The 19,801-nt window shown below is 31.7% G+C and overlaps 2 protein-coding genes, 1 long non-coding RNA gene and 1 pseudogene across 3 annotated transcripts in view; 2 read left to right on the top strand and 2 right to left on the bottom strand.

Moving 5' to 3' along the window:
* Window positions 1–4,489: 4,489 nt before the first annotated feature.
* Window positions 4,490–9,221, bottom strand: LOC120217957 (uncharacterized protein SYNPCC7002_A1590). The gene is made up of 6 exons (XM_039214986.1): window positions 8,919–9,221; window positions 8,201–8,391; window positions 7,825–7,870; window positions 7,187–7,269; window positions 6,974–7,090; window positions 4,490–4,618 (listed from the first exon to the last, which is right to left on the bottom strand). Exons 1-6 carry the CDS (start codon window positions 9,145–9,147, stop codon window positions 4,547–4,549), a joined length of 738 nt encoding a protein of 245 aa, XP_039070917.1. The 5' UTR covers window positions 9,148–9,221; the 3' UTR covers window positions 4,490–4,546.
* Window positions 7,245–19,801, top strand: part of LOC120217958 — a 21,832-nt gene continuing 9,275 nt past the window's right edge. Inside the window, exons 1-2 of the long non-coding RNA XR_005525207.1 lie at window positions 7,245–7,375; window positions 11,436–11,438. This is a non-coding gene — a long non-coding RNA (uncharacterized LOC120217958). The remainder of the gene's footprint in view (window positions 7,376–11,435; window positions 11,439–19,801) is intronic.
* On the bottom strand, window positions 10,225–13,483 carry LOC120217954 (annotated as a pseudogene).
* Window positions 16,785–19,801, top strand: part of LOC120217956 (malate dehydrogenase [NADP], chloroplastic-like) — a 4,668-nt gene continuing 1,651 nt past the window's right edge. The window contains exons 1-7 of the mRNA XM_039214985.1: window positions 16,785–17,045; window positions 17,139–17,232; window positions 17,898–17,984; window positions 18,595–18,679; window positions 18,976–19,157; window positions 19,256–19,326; window positions 19,662–19,752. Coding sequence (XP_039070916.1) covers window positions 16,867–17,045; window positions 17,139–17,232; window positions 17,898–17,984; window positions 18,595–18,679; window positions 18,976–19,157; window positions 19,256–19,326; window positions 19,662–19,752 — 789 coding nt within the window. The 5' untranslated portion in view covers window positions 16,785–16,866. The remainder of the gene's footprint in view (window positions 17,046–17,138; window positions 17,233–17,897; window positions 17,985–18,594; window positions 18,680–18,975; window positions 19,158–19,255; window positions 19,327–19,661; window positions 19,753–19,801) is intronic.

Below are 19,801 nucleotides of genomic sequence, written 5' to 3'. Positions count from 1 at the left end.
CTTATTGAACTGTCGTTGGACTTGGAAATAACACTTAACTGTGAATTCTAACATAATACTTTCATAATCTAACTATACGACAGTTGACTTGTCTGAGTTATCATGTATAATTTTACCAATAACATAGGCAAGTGTATCATGCATGCCATCATTTAATGATTTTAATCCATCATTATTGAGTGTGTGTTACCATTTTTTTGACATTATTGAGTGTTCCAGAAAATTAATTACAACATAATTTTATTTAATTTTTAAATTGTTTTTAATCACATTCATGATTCAGGTGACTGTTTAAATCCAAATTATTGCAATTTTAATTCAGGTATGATTTGGAACGTTTTGAACCTTAATTTTGGTTGTTACATAGTTGTTACGTTATTATTCAGCTGTTTCTATTGCATAATTGCACCCTTAATGTTAATGTAATTACTCGTTAACTCAGCTGGTTCTAAGCACTCATTAATTTAGGTTAATTAGAAATTTTTACAATTTATCTTTAAGTGATTTGAACTAGTAATTGATAAGAACTAAATATGAGTTTAAAACTTAAAAGTACTAAATTTACAAAACTTTGTGAGATTTAAATAAACTTAATGAATCTTACTTGGTTTTTAAAGTTTGAGACTAGGTTTGGGAAACCTAGGTTCTAAACACTCGTTTAGGTTAAGGGTAATGTATACAAATGGTCCCGACTATAGTGTAATGTAACATTAAACGTTCACATTCTTGCATTCATAATGCTCAAATTCGAAACCTCAAATAATAATAATAATTCTTTTACCACCAAAATTGTTGGTTGTAAGTGGGCATTGACATTAAATGTAAATGGAATAAACGTTTTTGTATACATGTGGGAATCGTTTAGTATAATTGGTCTGTCATAGAATATTACTTGAAGTGAAGTAGTAAGCATATTATGCTAAACTGATACACCAATCCCGAGTAATGATATTCTCAAAGTGAGTATGATTATTCCTTAAATTTTATATATTATTTTTTCTTTACATTATATCAAATTATTAAATTTTTATGTAATAACTATAAATTTCATTATATTAATACTTATTTAATCAGACAAAGCATAAGAAATAAGATCCCAATATCCGAAATTATTTCTTTAACTTCGAACTACTGTCTTCCTTAGAAAATAATTTTTTAAAAGAATTAAAACAGAAAAATAATAATATAAAAGGAAATTACTTTAGATATTATTAAACTTTGTCCATTGGCTCATATATATCATTAATCTTTTAATTTTGCTAATTATAATATTAAACTTTAAGTTTACATTCAATTATGTCACTTCGTCATTAAATCATTAATGAGATGATGATATGACTTATAGTTGCTGACATGGTATGTCACCCTAAAACGACGTTATTTTGGTATAACTGTTCTGATACCTAAAACAATATTGTTTTAGACATTGAACTTTAGGGGTATATCAATTTTGTCACTGAATTTTTAAATAATATTTTTGGCATTACATTTTTCGATCGTCATCGATAGTCTTTCGCGATAATATTGGAACAAAAATGTTCATATTTCACTATTCATTCTTCTCGTGTGATTAGTTTTTCACGAAACCCACTCAAAATCGATTCAAAACGATGAAATTAAGTTTTTTTAATCATTTTTAGATGTTTGAGGATTTTTTTAGGTTTACAGGATTTAGGGTATTTGTTCAAAATTCTGACTAGTGAAAATCATTATTTCGAGAAGACAAACAATATACCTAAAAAAAACAAATAATTATTATTCCATATGAACTTCAAAAAACAAATCCAGCACAAGAGTAGCAGTAATTCCTTGCAATACAACATTTAATATTATTATTCTCTTACCTCCCGTCTCACGTCTTCTTTATGTTCCATTATTTAAACAAACCCAGCATCTCCATTAGTTTCCACCTTCGTTTCATAATTTCAGAAAACAGAAAGAAAATGTCTGTAGCTACTGAAGTTTTGCATGACTTAAGATCGCCCAGGACGAAGATGGAATCATCCGACGAGTGCAAAACACCATCTCCAAAGAAAACAAGATCCCAGCCGTTGTTTCATGTCCGCCGGCACCAAAGAGGAGAGGTGTTTCATGCAAGAGAAACCCGTCTGCACAATTTCAATTCTTCGACATCGTTAACAGGGATGAAGTTGATGCCTTCTTCAATGCTGCTTTCGATGATTTGATTCCATCTCTAAGAGAAGGTGCCTTTCTTCATTAACTTTATCTGCAAACAAAACGTACCAATGGGATTCAAACAAGTCTGTAAATATTCAGACGGCTTAAGGCTTTGGTGATGTGAATTTTTAATATATATTAAAAAAATCACATATAAATATTAAGTCTGTAAATATTTTGTTGTCCTTCATTCCGGCAACCACGTGTCATTCAACAATGGTTAGTTTTATACATTCTTGATGTAATTTTAAGTATTTTCAAATATTAAGAATTTTAACTGGCAATTTTAAATTTGTGTACTTCAAAATGATTTCAATTTCGTACTTCATTTTTCATTTTTTAAAAATTATTTTTTCTTAATATTTAAAAATAATATATTAATGGATTTAAATTTTTTATTTTAAAAACTATTTTAAATTCTCATGGTTAAAACTAATTTAGATCCATACTTTACTCTCTTTTTTTCTTAATAATTGTTTTCTTTAATTTAAAATGTCAAAACTGTCTTTAATTTTCATATGTGACATTATTTAATATATGAATAGTAAAAAAACAAATTATTTATTTAAGTTTGACCTAATTAAAAAATAATTTTCTTAATTTGAATATATGAAAATCTTAACAATTTATTATATATTCATTTAAAAGTAAATTTCATTATTAATATATCGAATAATAATCCATTAGTTCTTATATATTTTTGTGACGAAATCAAATAACTCTTCAAATTTTGAAGCCCTACTCAATTCGGACTAAGCTTATTATATTAGGTTTCTATAACTACAAAAAATCTATTTTAAATATTGTCTAATTTGTGTTAATTTTTCCCAGCTTTTAACAAGTCTAAGTTGGATTCAAGTTAAGAGGAATAGATTTATCGGTCTAATAATCTTTTTATGTGTTTCGATATAATATTTTCTTAATACCCCTATTTTTCTATGTAATTTAATTACAAAATATATATATCTTATAGGTATAGGTATATGTACATGTTATAAAATAGTTATATCATTGATTCACAAATAAGTACTATTGATGAGAATAAATTGAACTCGTCAACCGTTGATGGTTCATTTTTTTTTTTGGTTTGGACAAAAAATCATGGTCGGCGAGAGAGCGGTTGTTGATCAGTATTTGGTGAAGAAGCAAAAGAAGAAGATTGTACAGGAGCATTAAAGGTTCCATCCCTTCTCTCAGTTGTGTTGAGGGGTATTTATAGTGATCATAGTCTGGTGGTGTTAGACTTAGGGTAATTATAGTTATTCGTAGGTCAGTTGACTAAATAGATTTGATCGTTAGATCTTGGATTTCACTCTGGTAGGTCATGAGGACCTATCAAAGGTCTTGTCCTTGCACTGTAGTAGATTAAGAGGCATGTGCCTGGAGGGTGCAGTCTTTTTGGGGGTTTCAACGAGTAGAGAGATCTAGTTAGCAGTTTTTGTAGGTCATGTTGATTGGGGGTTTGGAAGTTTCTGGGGATCATTTCTGGAGGTATAACAAAATCTCCTCTCTTTGGTTAAGGAAATACCATAAGGCGACTCGACCTAAGACTTGCGAAAGAAAATATGTCTTATCGACCGTTGTCGATTCAATATATTCTAGAGGTGTCTGGTCAACAAGTGAAGGCGCCGTTAACGCCATTAGAGGGATTGGTGTATATCTCGCAAGGACAATACTTTGATTGGTAACATCGACACCGGTGGATCAATTATATTTTGATTTGTAATATCCATACTCTGATGGTTCATCCATATATGGGTTAGTAACATCCACATTATGGTGGTTCTTTCATATATTGGATGGTAACGTCCACATTTTGATTGTTTATTATCACTCTTTTTAACATTTAGTTGTCATGGGTTCCTGACATCTTAGGGGATAGATTCGATAGTTAAGGGCTTACTAACCTACATTTGTATTTTTGAGTCGATCATTTATTCTGTATATTGTAACTCAACTTGTTATAAATATCTATCTTGCTGCATTTCCATGTTTCTTTTAGCTCTATGATCTTTGAGCAGTAGTTCTATCTGATCAAGTATCTCCCATTAAATTATCAATTGTTTCTATATCATGCTTTTAATTATGTATATTTCTACTTAATCTTTTACATTACCTTGTTTTTGTTTTCTATTTTGCACGTTTTTCCGCTGTATGTTCCATAATTGGCATTAAAATCCTACATCATATCTTGCCAAACAAACTAAAGAAGATATCATGCCAAACAAGTAATATCGATTCCAACAATCCTATTCCAAAAATATAATTTTACATTATGTGAAACAAACCTCTCCAGATGTATACAAAGAATATTCTTAAATTGGTGTATCTAAGATGACAATTTCAAAGAGAGTTTAACCGCGTGATTTCAAATCTCTCCGGTTCCAAGTGGTTGCCTTGAGGCATCACCAGAAGCCCATGCTCGGTAGTCTTTAACAAGCTGCACAAAAAAGGATATCAGAACCATACCATTGAAATGCAAAACATTTGCTTTAAGTTAGACTCGTTTCATCATATTTTTATATTTCCATTTACAGAAACCGATACCGAAAAGAATTCGATCCACCAGTTGCTGCAACAGCACATTAGGAGTGATAGGTATGGGTATGTACCCGACATAGCTATATTCATTTCTTTCCAAGTATTTGAAAGTTGGAATTAGTATAGATGAACACATATGTAGCATTTAACATCACGTTAACGGTCAGTAGCTGTTTCTATGATTCTACAAATAATTTCCTATAAATATTTGGATGATAGTGTCACAAGGTTAGTTTCGACTAATTGATCCGTGCAGTTTTACACACTTTTCTGTTGGATGGGTGCCTAAGTAAGTCTTCACTACAATATGCGGAAGCGTAAACACTGTCAGGACTATCTAAGCCTCTATTTATAGTTGAGCTCTCCTAGATCCAATGGCCTAGATTAAATTACATCAACGGCTGAGATTGAATCTCATCTAACAAACTCCGTATCTTATCTTATCTAAGGAATTCGAATTCAAATCAAATATTATCTCAACATTATCCCTTTAATTTAAGTAATTATCTTAAATTAAATGGAATATGTTTCATCTTCCAAGGATAGGGCCAAGTTTGATGGCCTAAGCAAATCCAATACTGCACACAAAACCTCATCTGCGGACTTTTGCGTACACATCACGAACCCAAATATATGGCCCGTGACAATAGTCTATTGCATTATCAAAGTGAAGTTGGAGCAAAACTGTGTTTCGCAGTCTCATATATTCAGTTAGGAGTCTTTAAAGGACTCAGCCGGTATATATTTGGATGATAGTCATTTATCCTGCTTCACTATAACCTCTAGCAGCCACCATTTTTAGCTAGTTTTTCTCTTTCTCTGCAATGCATTATTCTTCTCCCTTTCTGCAATCTATCTCTAACCTTGTTTATCTTTCTGAAGCAAACATTTCGAGACAGACAGCATTACATGATGTATAAGACCACTCACAACCTACAAATCCGTATAGTTCAATCTCCTACGTTGGACATAAATCATACCAGCGAACTGTATTGCCTTTTTTTTATAAGAAGAGAACTGTATTGCTACTTTTTTTTAATAACTTACAGAAAGTGCGAGCTATATTCTTGTCTCTTCATGCTTCTTAATGTACCTGAGTCGACACTTGCGTTTGATGCATATCAAGACATTGATATGGAGCTATGACCCTCCAAGAATTTTCCAAATGTGTAGGAAAACTTTACAATGTTGAAAATCTAATGCTCACACCCCCGTCCAAGAAACAAGGACTAAGAGTCAGCAAGGATGACTACACCGAATGAGGGAAGAATAGTTTGGAGCATTTTCAACCACCAGATATTTGTCAATGCCATTGCCGTTCATGCAATAAATTACATGCGTGATTTGTTTAAGTAAAACTCATTCCAAAACTGAAACCTGCTGAGAAAATATTTTCGAACCAAAGGGATCCCTAATGTAATTCCGCCACTGAATTTGTAGAGGATTCCCATTAACTACAAGCTTATAATATTCTGAAGGGAAAATCCAAGAATAATTTCCTAAAATTATTTCTACCATTAGAAAAGAAGTAACTAAAAAAAAGTAGAAAACATTAATGTAATTTTTAGAAATATGAATTTAGATTTCATTTGCTATATAAATTGTAAGGATGGAATGCAAACATTATGAATTAAGTTGGGTTTTAATATAATATATATTTGAAAAGCATAAAAAGCATGAATTTTTCAAATTCATAGATTTCTTAGAAATTTCAAATTCACTACTAAATAGGAATTCAACAAGTTCATGGATTTGAGAACTAATCATGGATGTTACATTTGTACGCGCTTTCTCACCCAATTTACACTCTTGAAATCCAAATCCAAATTGTAAAATCTTAAATCCCAAACGCTAGCTGATAGTTTTTGTTCTTATTTAATATATTGCATCCTTGCACCAACAATCAAACTTAACCTTTAAACACAATTAAAATGGTAGTCTTGCATTCTTAACAGCATATAATCTAAATTTCCGTACCCACATTCCTCCTTGTGTAGGCCATGTGTTCTTCAGACTCAGGTGTGTCAAATACGGTTATGTGTTTGACATGGGTATGGTCAGAATTTTCTAAGTTTTTGCATGTACATGGACAATACTTGGGTTTCATAGCCTTGTATCCATGTGTGGGACACAGGCACATACATTTTAAGAAAAATGAAGACACATAGCAATAATTCAAGTATAATGGACAAACACAAAATATCAACTATTCTTAATCAGTGAAAAAAGAAATTTTAAGTAATATCTTACAAACCTGAGCCATAAAACGGGGCAGCATCAACCCGAGTATTTGTTCAAGGATTTGGGTCCCACTTGATTCAATCATTCCCAATGGAAATGGTCTAAATGCAAAAGGAACCTCGATGTTAACCTAGATTAAACATAGAATTGCAAATTACTGCAAGAAATATATGCCTTTGTGAAATGACATGGTAATATTGGAAAAAGAATCATTTGCAAGCACTACCTCGATAACTGCATCCGATGTAAGCTCTTGTACTGATGAGTCCTTTCCGCTGGTGTCACAAGATATTCGATTGACCATAGAAGCTGCATTTCATATCAAATCAGTGCTAAATCATACCAGAAAGAACCACTGGACCTTAACTTAGGCATAGCTGACAAACAGATTATGAACATGTTATGTCTTTTCCTTGTGATGATCAAGTTTCTCAGGTCTAATGGCCTTTTAAACATAGTACTAGTGTTCTTCAAATGATGGCTTGGTGCCACCTCAGCTATGAATCAATTATATACTTCTTTGATGAACCATGGCTTAATACATAACAGAGAAAGCATCAAACAACAAGATTAAACTAAAATCACACTAAGAATTGCCAACAACTATGGAATTATCCTTGATCAACCTTAGCACATGATATTGAAAAACTGATGATGCAATTCCGGTTACAAAAGTCACTATGGAATTATCCTTGTTAGTTGTTGCTGATGTAAAATCACAAGGAAACATCATATAATAACTTTTTCTTCTTTTTTATTAAAAAGATGGTACGAATGGGTATGATGTAATCCTGATTAACTTACATCACCGATAACTAAATATGATATCTTTCTTTGGATGGAAAAGCCCGGAAAGATGCTTACCATCAAACTTATCATTCTGAGCAACCACGATGGGCGAACCCTCCAGCTGCAATCAGTGGAGAGAATAGTTATCAAAATCCAGAATGTATATACATTAACCGTCCTTCCATATCTGAAGAGTGTTTCTAAGCAGTATGTCCAAACCCCTAATTACACTGATTAAGATACCATTCCAAGAACTTTAACACTTCAAGATGTAAAAGTGGCCATACTTTATATGAAAGCTACAAAATGAATTAAAAACAAAGATAAGATGCAAAGTATTTTTCAACAAATTTAAGCTTGCAAGCAGATTACCCAGTGCCTACACAAATTCTTCCTCAACTCAATATATAAGAAAGCGAACAAATTCGATGTAATGAAACAGCGAGATTACCTTACAAGACAAGAGCTTAATACAGCAACCATTAGGCTGTTCTTCAACTCTTACAAGCAAAACAGGGCAAACCTCGAAATTGAAAAACTTAAACCTATACACATAACACCTAAATGTATTATCATCTACCCTCTCTATCCTTTCTGCGTCGAGCACTGAGTATTGGCTTGCTGGTAAGCTCATATACTCAACTGCAACATCAAAGCAAAACCCCAATTAAAATAATAACGCAGAAATTGAAATTAAAGATTCCATTATGTCACTTTTGCTAATCAAAACAAAAGAGAATGTAACCTGTTTGAATAAAATAAAATAAAAAACAATAATTTATAAAGAATTTAAAAAATAAAGAAAGAAAGATGCACGATATATATAATAATATATTTTTAATTAATTATTTTAATCAATTATTCTATTTCCAGACATTTAAACAAATTATTATTAGAATAATTGAAGAACTTATACCGATAATTCATTCAATTTTATATGCATAATTAGATGGGAAAATGTTAATTAAATAAAAATAACCGTGACTTTCAAAACAGAGTTTTCTTTTTAACAATTTAAGCTTTTTTCTTTTCTTTTATTTATTATTTATAGTTAAATGCATAAATAATTTTATAAACCTAGTGACAAACAGCAACAAAAAAAACAAGTAAAAGAACACAATAAGGAGAAATTATTAATCAAAAAAAATAAATTGTGCAACATTACTTACTGAGAGGGCGGTTCAGCTGCCGAATCAAAACGGACTCCTTTCGACGCGCGACGAAACGGGCTTTTGGGGGAGAGTTGGTGGCTGAGGCCTTAAGGCGGAACCACCGATACGAAGGCGTTTGCAAATGAAGCGGTTTTTTTGAGGTTTTGATGGATATTTTGGAAGGGAAAGAGAGGGAGGTTAGGCGCGCTGAAGAGAGTGTAGAAGAAGAAGAAGAACCTAAAACCATATTTGAACCGACGTCGGTAAACTGGTGGTAAAGAGCGGATATTTAGTGAAGAAGCTTCGGCACTGGTCTGGTTTTCAGCCTTTTTTTTTTTGAGGGATAAGAGATTTGCCTTGTGAGAGTGGCTAAATTGCGCCGCTGGTCCTCGATAATTGAACTTTCACAATACCACAAAACTACACGTCCGAAATATTCACACGTGAATGCGATATCTCTTAGTTATGAAAATATCTATATCTATATCACATTTAAAAATCTGATTTTAATGTTAATAGTTAACTTAATATTAATTTAATTGAAGATTATTAAATTATTTTCATTTAAAGATATAATATGTATTATTTTAATAAATTTGTTTTCTTTATTTTTATATGATCTTTAAATAAAATAAAAAATTCGTTGCTTAAGGATCAGACATAGGATTAATAGATTTAATTATAAATTTCACCTAAAATTATTTATTGAATGAATTATAAAAAATAACATTTTTATTCAAAACTTGAATGTAATATCATCTAATATATATGTAATTAAACATATATCATAAATAATTGGGTATTTTACATTGGTTATCCCTTATGTTTTTAGTATGTCTTATTGTGGTCATCGATTTTTAAAACGTTACATTCTGGTCATTTTTGTTTTCGATCTATCTTATTTTGGTCACTAGGTCATTAACTCTAATAAGTTTGTTGACTAGGTACGTTAGTAAAAATGACTCAAGTTTAACTTTTCTCATGTAGTTCAGACAAAATGCTAATTTGATCTCAGACTTTATATAAAATATTAATTTGATCTTAGATTTTAGATAAAATATTAATTTAACCCTTGAATCTAGTCAAAGTCCACATGCAGGTCACTGCTCATCACTGTCATTGGTCACTATCGTTTGTAATTTACCCGTAAAAAATCCACATACAACAGTTCCGTTAAGATTTTAACGATGGTACCGAAATGAAAATTAAACTAAACTTTATGAATGATTTTGAAGAAAGATTAAGTACCAAAATGGAATAAAAGTAATAGTTTGGTACTAAATGTGTAGTTGATCCAAAATTTAATTAGTAGAATATATAAAAATTACAACTGGGAGCGAATAGAGCATTGAGATTGTAAGATGAGCTGCTTCCTCAAGATTTTGCCAGCTGCTGACTTTGGGATGGCATCTACAAATTCAACCCTTCTCACTTTCTTGTAAGGAGCCACCTGCACATTTAATTACAACACCAATTATGATTTATGCTGTTACAACTGATTAATTGAATTGAGAATTTTCAAAGAATTAAAATGTAATATTCGATTATGTCCGGATTTTAAAAAAATAATTTTAATTACATTATATTATTTAAAATTTTATATCCTAATATTTTATTTTTAGACTTAAAATCACATTTTAATGATACTTTAACATTTAAAAATAATCTAAAAATATTGATCGAATTTAGTTTGATTGATATTTTTTATTGGTACAGTACACATGAGATCGTGAGATTGAATATGCTTAAGCGTTAAAATCATTTGATTTATAAGTAGAAAGGATTCTAAATAGTATAAATATTATTACAAATTATTCAAGAAAATGTTTTTTTTGCAAGTAACTAAACATAAAATATTAAAAAAATTATGATTTTATAATGTGTTTTTATTCTTTTAATAGTTATAGATATATGAGATTGGATTTGTTCACATCGTGTAATTTTTTTTAATTTTATATCCTTTTAGAATTGTTGGTTGATTAAAAATAGACAGTTGAGATTAATAATACGAAATGAGAATATGCTCATTAAAAATATTAAAATAATATGAACCATCTATTTTTATTAATTCAACCCTCATTAAAAAATTATAGAATTAAAAGTATTAAACTATAGGGTAAAGTGTACAAATGGTCACTAAACTTTTTAAACATTTACATTTAGGTCTCTTAACTTTTAAAAATTGCAATTCAGTCACTAAACATTTAGTTCGTTTGCAATATAGTCCTCGGCGTAACGACCGTCTCACTGCCGTTAGGGTAAATTATATAAATCGAGAACTAAATGTTTGGTGACTGTATTGCAAGCTTTAAAAGTCGGGGGGACCTAAATGCAAGCATTTGAAAAGTTTAGTGACCATTTGTATACTTTACCCTAAATTATATGTAACATTAATAGAAAGAAAGGGTGAATATAAGAAATAGTACTTACCAATCTTAGCTATTAATAACTAATTGTTTAACAGAAATTATATGATACAATTTGTTAAGATTAAAAAATGATAAACACTGAGTGCAATAAAAAAATCTTATTAAGAGCGTAATTTTTTAGGTTTGACATAATAACATTTTAGGTTGAAATCGAAAATATTAAATTCTAATTTGTATAGCTTTTTTTGGTTATAAGTACCACTCCCTTCAATGTAATATTTTTTGTTGTAACCGAAAATGTTACAAATTTATAGAATTTTTTAGATTGAATAGGATAATATTTTAGGTTGAAAGCCTCCTTAAATTAAGTTGTCGCACCGCAGCAGAATTACTCATTTTTAACCCGGCTTTATTTTGACTAAATTTGAGACTCGTATATCTATTTTCATTCATTCAATATATATATCTATGAAAAGTATGAAACCTGGGCAGCTACAAATTGGATAACTTGTTCCTCAGTGAGTTGAGAAGCAGCTGCTTTGACCACATACGCCATTGGTATCTGCCCTGATTCTTCATGTTCAACCCTACAAAACAAAAAAACGTGATCAAATATTAAACATGCAAATACTTAAAACGCACAAGCAGCTCCACAAGGGCACCCACGGTATAACTGCTGCATCCAGGACATGGGGATGGGTCAAAAGCAGTGCCTCCAATTCTGCTGGTGCAACCTGCCACAATCAACATCAAACCTAAAACTCTGCTGTTCAAATTAGAGCTACAACAAAAGAGATTCAAATCAAATTACCTGATACCCATTGTGCTTGATAAGCTCCTTTATTCTATCAACAATATAAACAAAACCCTCCTCATCAAAATAACCTAGATCCCCAGTTTTAAGCCACCCATCTTTATCCAACGTTGCATTCGTTGCCTCCTCGTTTCTTAAGTACCCTTTCATGATTGAAGGCCCTTTTAACCATAGCTCTCCTTCCTTGTAAGGTGGCAAAGCCGAACCGGTTTCGATATCGACCACCTTGGCACTAAAAGTCGGCAACAATGCCCCACATGACCCTGGATGAGCCTTGGCTTCGTCATCAAAAACGAACCCCGTCGCGGTACCGCAGCTTTCGGTTAGCCCGTATCCTTGTCTCATCTCCACCCATGGAAACTGTGCCCTGAATGCTTCAGTCAACTCCTTGCTCAATGGTGCTGCCCCTGACCCAATCCTTCTCAGCGTTGCCAAGCTGCTATCGCCTTTGCAGTGTTTCACCAGGCCAAGCACCACTGGGGGGACTGCAGCCACATTGTTAATTTTATGAACCCGAATCGTCTTCACCATTTCCTGGAAATCGAATCTCTGCATCAACACATTCGTTATACCGCAACACAATAACCCGAACCCGAAAAACGCGAGTCCATATATGTGAAAAAAGGGTATGAATCCCAAAAAATATATCGTTTGTAGATAATGTTCCTTCTGCAAACCATCTTACAAGTCTAGCCGTTGTTATTAAATTTGAATGTGTTAATACAACACCCTTGCTTTTTCCGGTGGTACCCGAAGAGTATAATATAGCTGCGGTATTGAATTGTTTGATCGTAATTTTGGGTATTTCATGTGGATCGTTACATTCAATCAATTCTTCTATAGATAACGAATCCTTATTTTTTTGATGTGACAATTGTAGGCACTCGAATTCGTTCGAATTTATGTAGCTCTTCAGGAGTTGAGATCACGAGCTTAGCACCGGAGTCGAGAACTTGTTTAGCTATCTCCGAAGGGGTATTGATCGGATTAGCAGGTGAGAGTATTGCACCGATTGAGAATATTGCAAGACACATTGTTGGGTACAAGAGTGAGTTAGGGGACAAAAGGAACACAACATCACCTTTGCAGACTCCGAGGTGGTAAAGGCCGCCGGCAAGCGATCGGACCGATCGATGAAGTTGAGCATATGTGAGGTGCTGATTTGTTGCCGAATCAATGAATGCGAGTTTTGATTCGGCAACATGAGGACGAGGGAACTGAGATAACACAAATGAAACAATGTCAAGGTTGGGATCAGAGGGAACTTTGAGATGGTCGGGAAGTTGATGGACCGAACTATAAATTCCGGAGCTCGAATCAAAGCCACTCCGATTGATCGGAGGCCGAGAATTGCCGGATTCTTCCTTGATGGGGACGGCCCTAGACTCTTTTCCTGACATGTTTTTCGTTTTCTTCTGATTAATTTGCTAAGCCAAAGCAAAAGGCTTTAATAAACTTTTAGTTTAGTTTAGGATATATGTAATAGTGGTGGTCGATAAACCCAATATTAATGATGTAAGTTTAGTTAATCCCAATAGAGGATGCTCTCCTCGATATACTCTATTTATTTTATTCTCTTCGGGAAGTACGAACGTTCTAATAATTTTATATTTTTCATTTATTTAATTTTATATAAAAATCTTATTGAACATTAATTGTATTGATACCGCTGTTACAATATCCAAAAGGTTATAGTTTGAGTGTATTTAAATGTAATTAACTCTTAATCAAAAAAAGAGTAATTAACTCCGATTTAAAGGTTAAAAAATTATTGGTGAAAATACATATCAGGTCCTTTTATTATAAGCATTGTATTGATTTAACCCCTATATTATAGAGACATTCAAACTAGATCCTTTAGTATTAAATGAACCAATTTAATCATCGTATTAGTTAGTAAAAGAATAAAATAAAGCTAAATTTCAATCACAGTTCTAAATTTTAATGGTAAAATGTAGATACCCAACACCATTAAACTTAACCACCCCTAATATAATCTAAGCATGCCAAGAAGGCCTCTATCAATACCAAAGTATTCAAATAAGGGTCTTTAGGGACCATTACAAATCCTCAAATGAAATGACTAGCCAATGTCAAGTATTTTAACTATCACATGTATACATTCCACTAATACTCTCCAAAGACACAAAAGAAAACTTGCTTATTGTGAATGCTTATGGTTGCCCTTGATAAGTGATGTAACTGTTCTGACTAGTCACGATCCCTTCGATTCACCTATATGTGAATAAAACATACATACACTAAGTCTCAAACTTAGTGTGGCATAAAGAAATCAATAAGTATGCTTAATTGAAACATGGTATTTTCCTAATGTACGCAGGCGGTATTAAGGTTCACAAATTTATCGATTCACATGTGGTAACAGAATTAAAAAAAGAAAATGATACTAAAGGGCGATAGAACCTTCAATGACAATAGCATGCGAAGGTGTAATTTTCTTGTGTTGGTATAATATGGGGCTTTTGACAAAGAAATTTCAAGGGGTTTAAGCACATCTCTAGTAACACCTAGTTAAAAGTGACGCCAAAAATCAATAATGAGATAGAGACACGACTTTGGAGTATTGGTTTAGTCCAATAATTCGTTGTACATATAAAAATCAAACAGCTTGTTGGTATGTTTTTTACCCACTCAATTCTTATCTTCAAATAGATGTTTTAAGGACCGTAACATCATACATCATGGAAGAGAATAAATTCTCCCCAAATTGCAAACTCCCCACAAATCCAAAGTTTTAATCAATCATTTTCTCTTTATATATTTTTTAATATGGCTATCATCAGGTTTGCATAATCTGTAAGATCAAATATATTGTTTCATGATCATATTTATTCAACCGATCAATCTATAAGTATTTATCGTGATTCTAAGCACATACAATTACAAGTTATCATAAAACCCTCGATCAAGACTAAGTAAGGGATTTCTTTTTTCTTCTTCCTCCTGAAGTTTACTTTTGGGATTCTTGAGATTTACTAAACCAAATGATGCTAACCACATGTAATTCTAATACGAATAATTAACTACGACTTTTCATTCAAATAAAAAAAATGAACCGCTTATAGCCGTCACAATATAGATGTTTTCATCAACAAGTGCCATAATATTTTTTTCCCTTGAGGTCTTGGATTCAAGCATCATAAATATCAGGGATGCGAGCTTTAAGTGTTAAATGGTTGAGAGTTTTTTAGAGTTATCTTCAATCATATACTACCTTGTACTTACTCAATATAAATAAAAGGGTAAACCACGCCATTAGTACCTAAACTTTAACCTTTGATCTGATTTAGTACCTGAACTTCCAATTATTTTAAAATCGTACCTAACGTTCATTTTTTTGTTTCAATTTAGTACACTGTCGTTAAAACCGGTAGAGCCAATGTGATATTTTTAATTATTATTTAATCAATTTTAAATTCAACTAATAAGGTGGTGACCACCATATTAGAAATAAAACAAAGGAAAACTCTCCTTAAATGTGACAATACCAGGAATTGAATCTGGGAGACCTTGGAAAAAAGGTAATCGCCCAACCATCAGGGCCAAGCATCACATAGGTAGTAATTTGCCGAAGCATAGATTTAACTTATATTAAACTATCACTATAAAATAAAAGAAAATCATTAGAATACATACTAAAATTATTATTTAACTTATAAAAATATTAAATTAAAATTAAATAATTTCTAATTTTATTTAGAAATAAGAAAATTATTAAACAATTATTTAAAATTATTATTTTATTTGTTTATTTAAGTAAATAAATAATAATATCAAATTAAAATTAATATTCTATCCTTATAATTTCAAATATAATTAATTAATTAATTTTAAAACTTGTATTCTATCATAAATAAATATCATAAATTTAATTTTCAAAATAAATTAATATTAATTTTATAAAATATATAAATAATTATTTTTTATTTTAAACTAAAATGAAAGATTATTTAATTTTAATTTAATAATTTTATAACTTAAATAATAATTTTTGTATGTATTAAATCAATTTTCATTTTATTTAGAAATAAAAATAATTAAATAAATATTTAAAATTATTATTTTAATAAATAATTTTAAATTGAAAGTTTAATAATTAAATAAATATAAATAATTTTAAATTTTATGTTTTAAAATTTTAGTTTAAATTTTAAATTATTAAATAAATATAATTTTAAACTACTTATGATATAATATATATTGTTATAATATTTATTTTAAATAATTTAAAATTTATATTTTATGATGAATAAATATTATAATTCACGTGCCACCACCTTATTAGTTGCGTAAAATTAATTAAATAATAATATAAATAATAATTTAAAAATGAAGAAAATAGTTAAAAATGTCACGTCAGCTTAACGAAGTACTAAAATAAAATAAAAACTAAACGTTATATATGTTTTTAAAATAATTGGAAGTTCAGATACTAAATCGGATCAAAAGTGAAAGTTTAGGTACTAACCACATAGTTTAGTCATATATATATATATATTAAATTAAACCTGAACTTATCCTAATTAAACTTGACTGAATTATAAGTTAGTCCAGCCCATGGATTTCCAAATATACAATCCAAAAGACAGGAGTTGAGATTTCTGGATGATATTTATGACAAGTGTCGTTTGCATGGCCTTATACTCATTTTTCAAATCCATCTATCCACGCATCTTCCCCTCCCTCCATTGCCACTCACTCTTAGCCTTCTTCCCTTTCCTCTGTTTCTCTGAATCACACTGAACCTTACACTGTGCTGTAAATGGCGGTAACAGAGTTATCAACTTCATGTACCGAAACGGCAATCTGTTTTCGCTCTTCACAGCTCTCACTCTCGTCATCATCTTCTTCTTCACGTTTCTCTCATCATTTTCGTCGTTCTTTTCGCCCGCCTTTACCCAAAACCAGGAGTCCTACAATTTCATGCTCTGTTACATCAGAGTAAGCTACCTCTCACTATGAAATTTGAACTCTTTTTATGGATCTTCTTGCTTTACAATTTGGTGGGGTTTTTTTTTTTTTTTTGCTTCTCAGTCAAGTTCAAACCCAGACACCAGTACAAGCTGAGAGTCCCAAGGGAAAGAGTGAGTGTTATGGTGTCTTCTGCCTCACCTATGATCTCCAAGCTGTATGCTTTTTCCCTCTATTATTTTTTAATTTTATATAATATTGTAATATATTTTACATCCAAACTTAGTGCCATCACTAGTGTCGGTATTTTTCATTATACTTGCTACTTTCAAAGCTATCAGGATCTGAGTGTGAGTTTTAGTTTAATACCATATTAAGAAAAGAAGTGTATGTTACAAAACAGAAATAAATTAAATATATATGCATAGTTTTCCTTATATGCAGAATAATTCTGTATTTCTTGGCTTTTAGTCATACGTTAATTATTTATAGTTTTGCTTTATGGCAATATTTTAGGCAAGCAACTGTAAGCATGTAGGGAAAAAGGTTAAACTTGAACAAAATAAACAGTCTCGTCTATATTATGTTCATTACTTCTATTCTTGTTTTAACTAATTGTCATGTAGTTTTAGTTACTTATAAAGTTGAACTCTACTCACTCTCGATAGTTTTGAACCGGATTCTTATAATCGGTTGTGATGGAAAAGATTAGTGGTTGAACTGTATCATTGAGGCGACTTACTGTTTTTGTTTTGCAGTCTAATATTCAGTCACATAATTTTTTTCCCCATTTCACAAGTTGATCATCTTCCATGTTTATACATTTTTTTAGCTATTTAAATCATGGTGGCATTAGTCTATCATTGTTTTAATTGTTAACAGGAAGAGGAGACAAAATTATGGAAGAAATTAATTAACATAGCTGTTTCTGGTGCTGCCGGGATGATCTCTAACCATCTTCTTTTCAAAGTAAGTAACTTTCATATAAGTGTAAATCCCATTTATTTTCATTGAAGCTCTTTAGTTATATATTTGTATCTTTTCCTCTGTACCTTTATCATCATCCAGCTTGCTACTTAACCCGTTCATTAGCTGATGGCTGATGCCCTTATATAACACTTACTATACAAAATAAAAGGTTCTTATGACTGAAAGACTGTGTTCATCAGTGAAGTTGAGTAGCATATGAGGTAAAATAAATTTACTATAACAGGCATGGTTCGATCTGGATGTATGGGTGGATCTGACTGTCCTTTAATAGGAAATGCATATATTTTATGGAATCTTAACAGCACACAATATCATAGTTACTGCCTTTAGAGCATTATTCAATTTTAATTACAGTGATCATCTTCTGTTGCTTCAAATTTTCCACATTTCTCATTGCTTTCCCATTGTACATCCACTGTGTCTGAATGATGATCCAGTGATAATTTTGGAGTTTGATGCCCAATAGTATCTTGCTTTAACCTGTCCATTTTAGTGAAATCGTCGTTTCTTTACAGGAGTTAAAACTACAGTAGGTGATATTTTAATGGGTTGTAACTTAGTTGCCAAGTTGTTGTTTTGGTTTTCCCAGATTGCATCTGGTGAAGTCTTTGGACCTGATCAGCCTGTCGCTCTGAAACTATTGGGATCGGAAAGATCAGTACAGGCTCTTGAAGGTATGGTTCTTCAGGTATTCTTATCACGAATATTGGGCTAACGAGATGTCATTTCAAGAAAAGGAAAACTGTTTCCTTTCTCTCGAGGAAAAAAAAGAATGTATCGAGGACAATGGACTCTATACACATCCAAGCTATTATGAAACATAGATTGTTAAAAACTCAGGACATTAAATAACTTTTTAATATGGAGAAAATTTTTGTGCTAATGCTCTCTGAATGTAGGGAAGATATATAATGGCTTTTTTTCAGTAAATGCTGCAACTCTCTTCAAATTAATGACCAAATGCATGCAGGAGTGGCCATGGAACTTGAAGATTCTTTGTTTCCTTTATTGAGAGAGGTTAGTATCGGAATAGATCCATATGAAGTGTTCCAGGATGCTGAATGGGCTCTTCTGATTGGGGCGAAGCCGCGAGGGCCTGGAATGGAACGAGCCGACTTGTTGGACATCAATGGGCAGATATTTGCTGAACAGGTGCTTTCAAATTTTAGTCCATTATGTGTATTTCTTTATGTTTGGTTATGACATGTTAAAATCAATCTGCTATCATGACCACGGTTCTAACATTGTAGGGAAAAGCTCTCAATGCGTGTGCGTCTCCTAATGTGAAGGTGATAGTAGTGGGCAATCCCTGCAATACCAAGTACGGATCTTTGCCATCGTAGCTCTATGTTACTCAGATTCTGGTCTTAAGTGTCGTATATGGGATGTGTCCGGAATAGGTATGTTTTTTTTTATTAGAGTTTTCCATGTATTTGGAGGATCCTTGAAAGGTCATATCCTGTCACTTATATCTGGATATAAGTATGGGTATATATATGATCCTTCAGGGGCTTTTAAAATACATGGAAATCTTGAAAATTTTGAACATACCTGCGTTCAGCACTCACACCCAAGTCTGAGTAACATAGATTTATTGTGCTTGATTCCTAACTATTTTAGGCTCCTTTAATCGTTCTCTTATTCTCTCTGATGCAGTGCCTTAATTTGTATGAAAAATGCTCCGAATATACCTGCAAAGAATTTTCATGCACTGACTAGGTTGGATGAAAATAGAGCGAAATGCCAGGTATATGCATTGATTGAGTAATACCTGTTTCTGTAATAGTTTGTTATTA

The sequence above is a fragment of the Hibiscus syriacus genome, unplaced genomic scaffold, assembly GCF_006381635.1.
Source record: "Hibiscus syriacus cultivar Baekdansim isolate YM2019G1 unplaced genomic scaffold, ASM638163v2 tig00110194_pilon, whole genome shotgun sequence".
In the NCBI taxonomy this organism is placed as follows: domain Eukaryota; kingdom Viridiplantae; phylum Streptophyta; class Magnoliopsida; order Malvales; family Malvaceae; genus Hibiscus; species Hibiscus syriacus.
The sequence above is the reverse complement of the archived record's forward strand: the minus strand, read 5'-3'. Positions and strand labels throughout refer to the sequence as shown.

What these genes read in the sequence shown, in the direction of transcription:
- LOC120217957 (XM_039214986.1), bottom strand. Translation starts at nt 9,147, where the DNA reads ATGGTTTTAGGTTCTTCTTCTTCTTCTACACTCTCTTCAGCGCGCCTA. An exon ending in TCAGAATGATAAGTTTGATG is followed by an intron (nt 7,270 to 7,824) that starts GTAAGCATCTTT and finishes TATGAAATGCAG; the next exon opens with CTTCTATGGTCAATCGAATA. An exon ending in CATCGGATGCAGTTATCGAG is followed by an intron (nt 7,091 to 7,186) that starts GTAGTGCTTGCA and finishes TGTTTAATCTAG; the next exon opens with GTTAACATCGAGGTTCCTTT.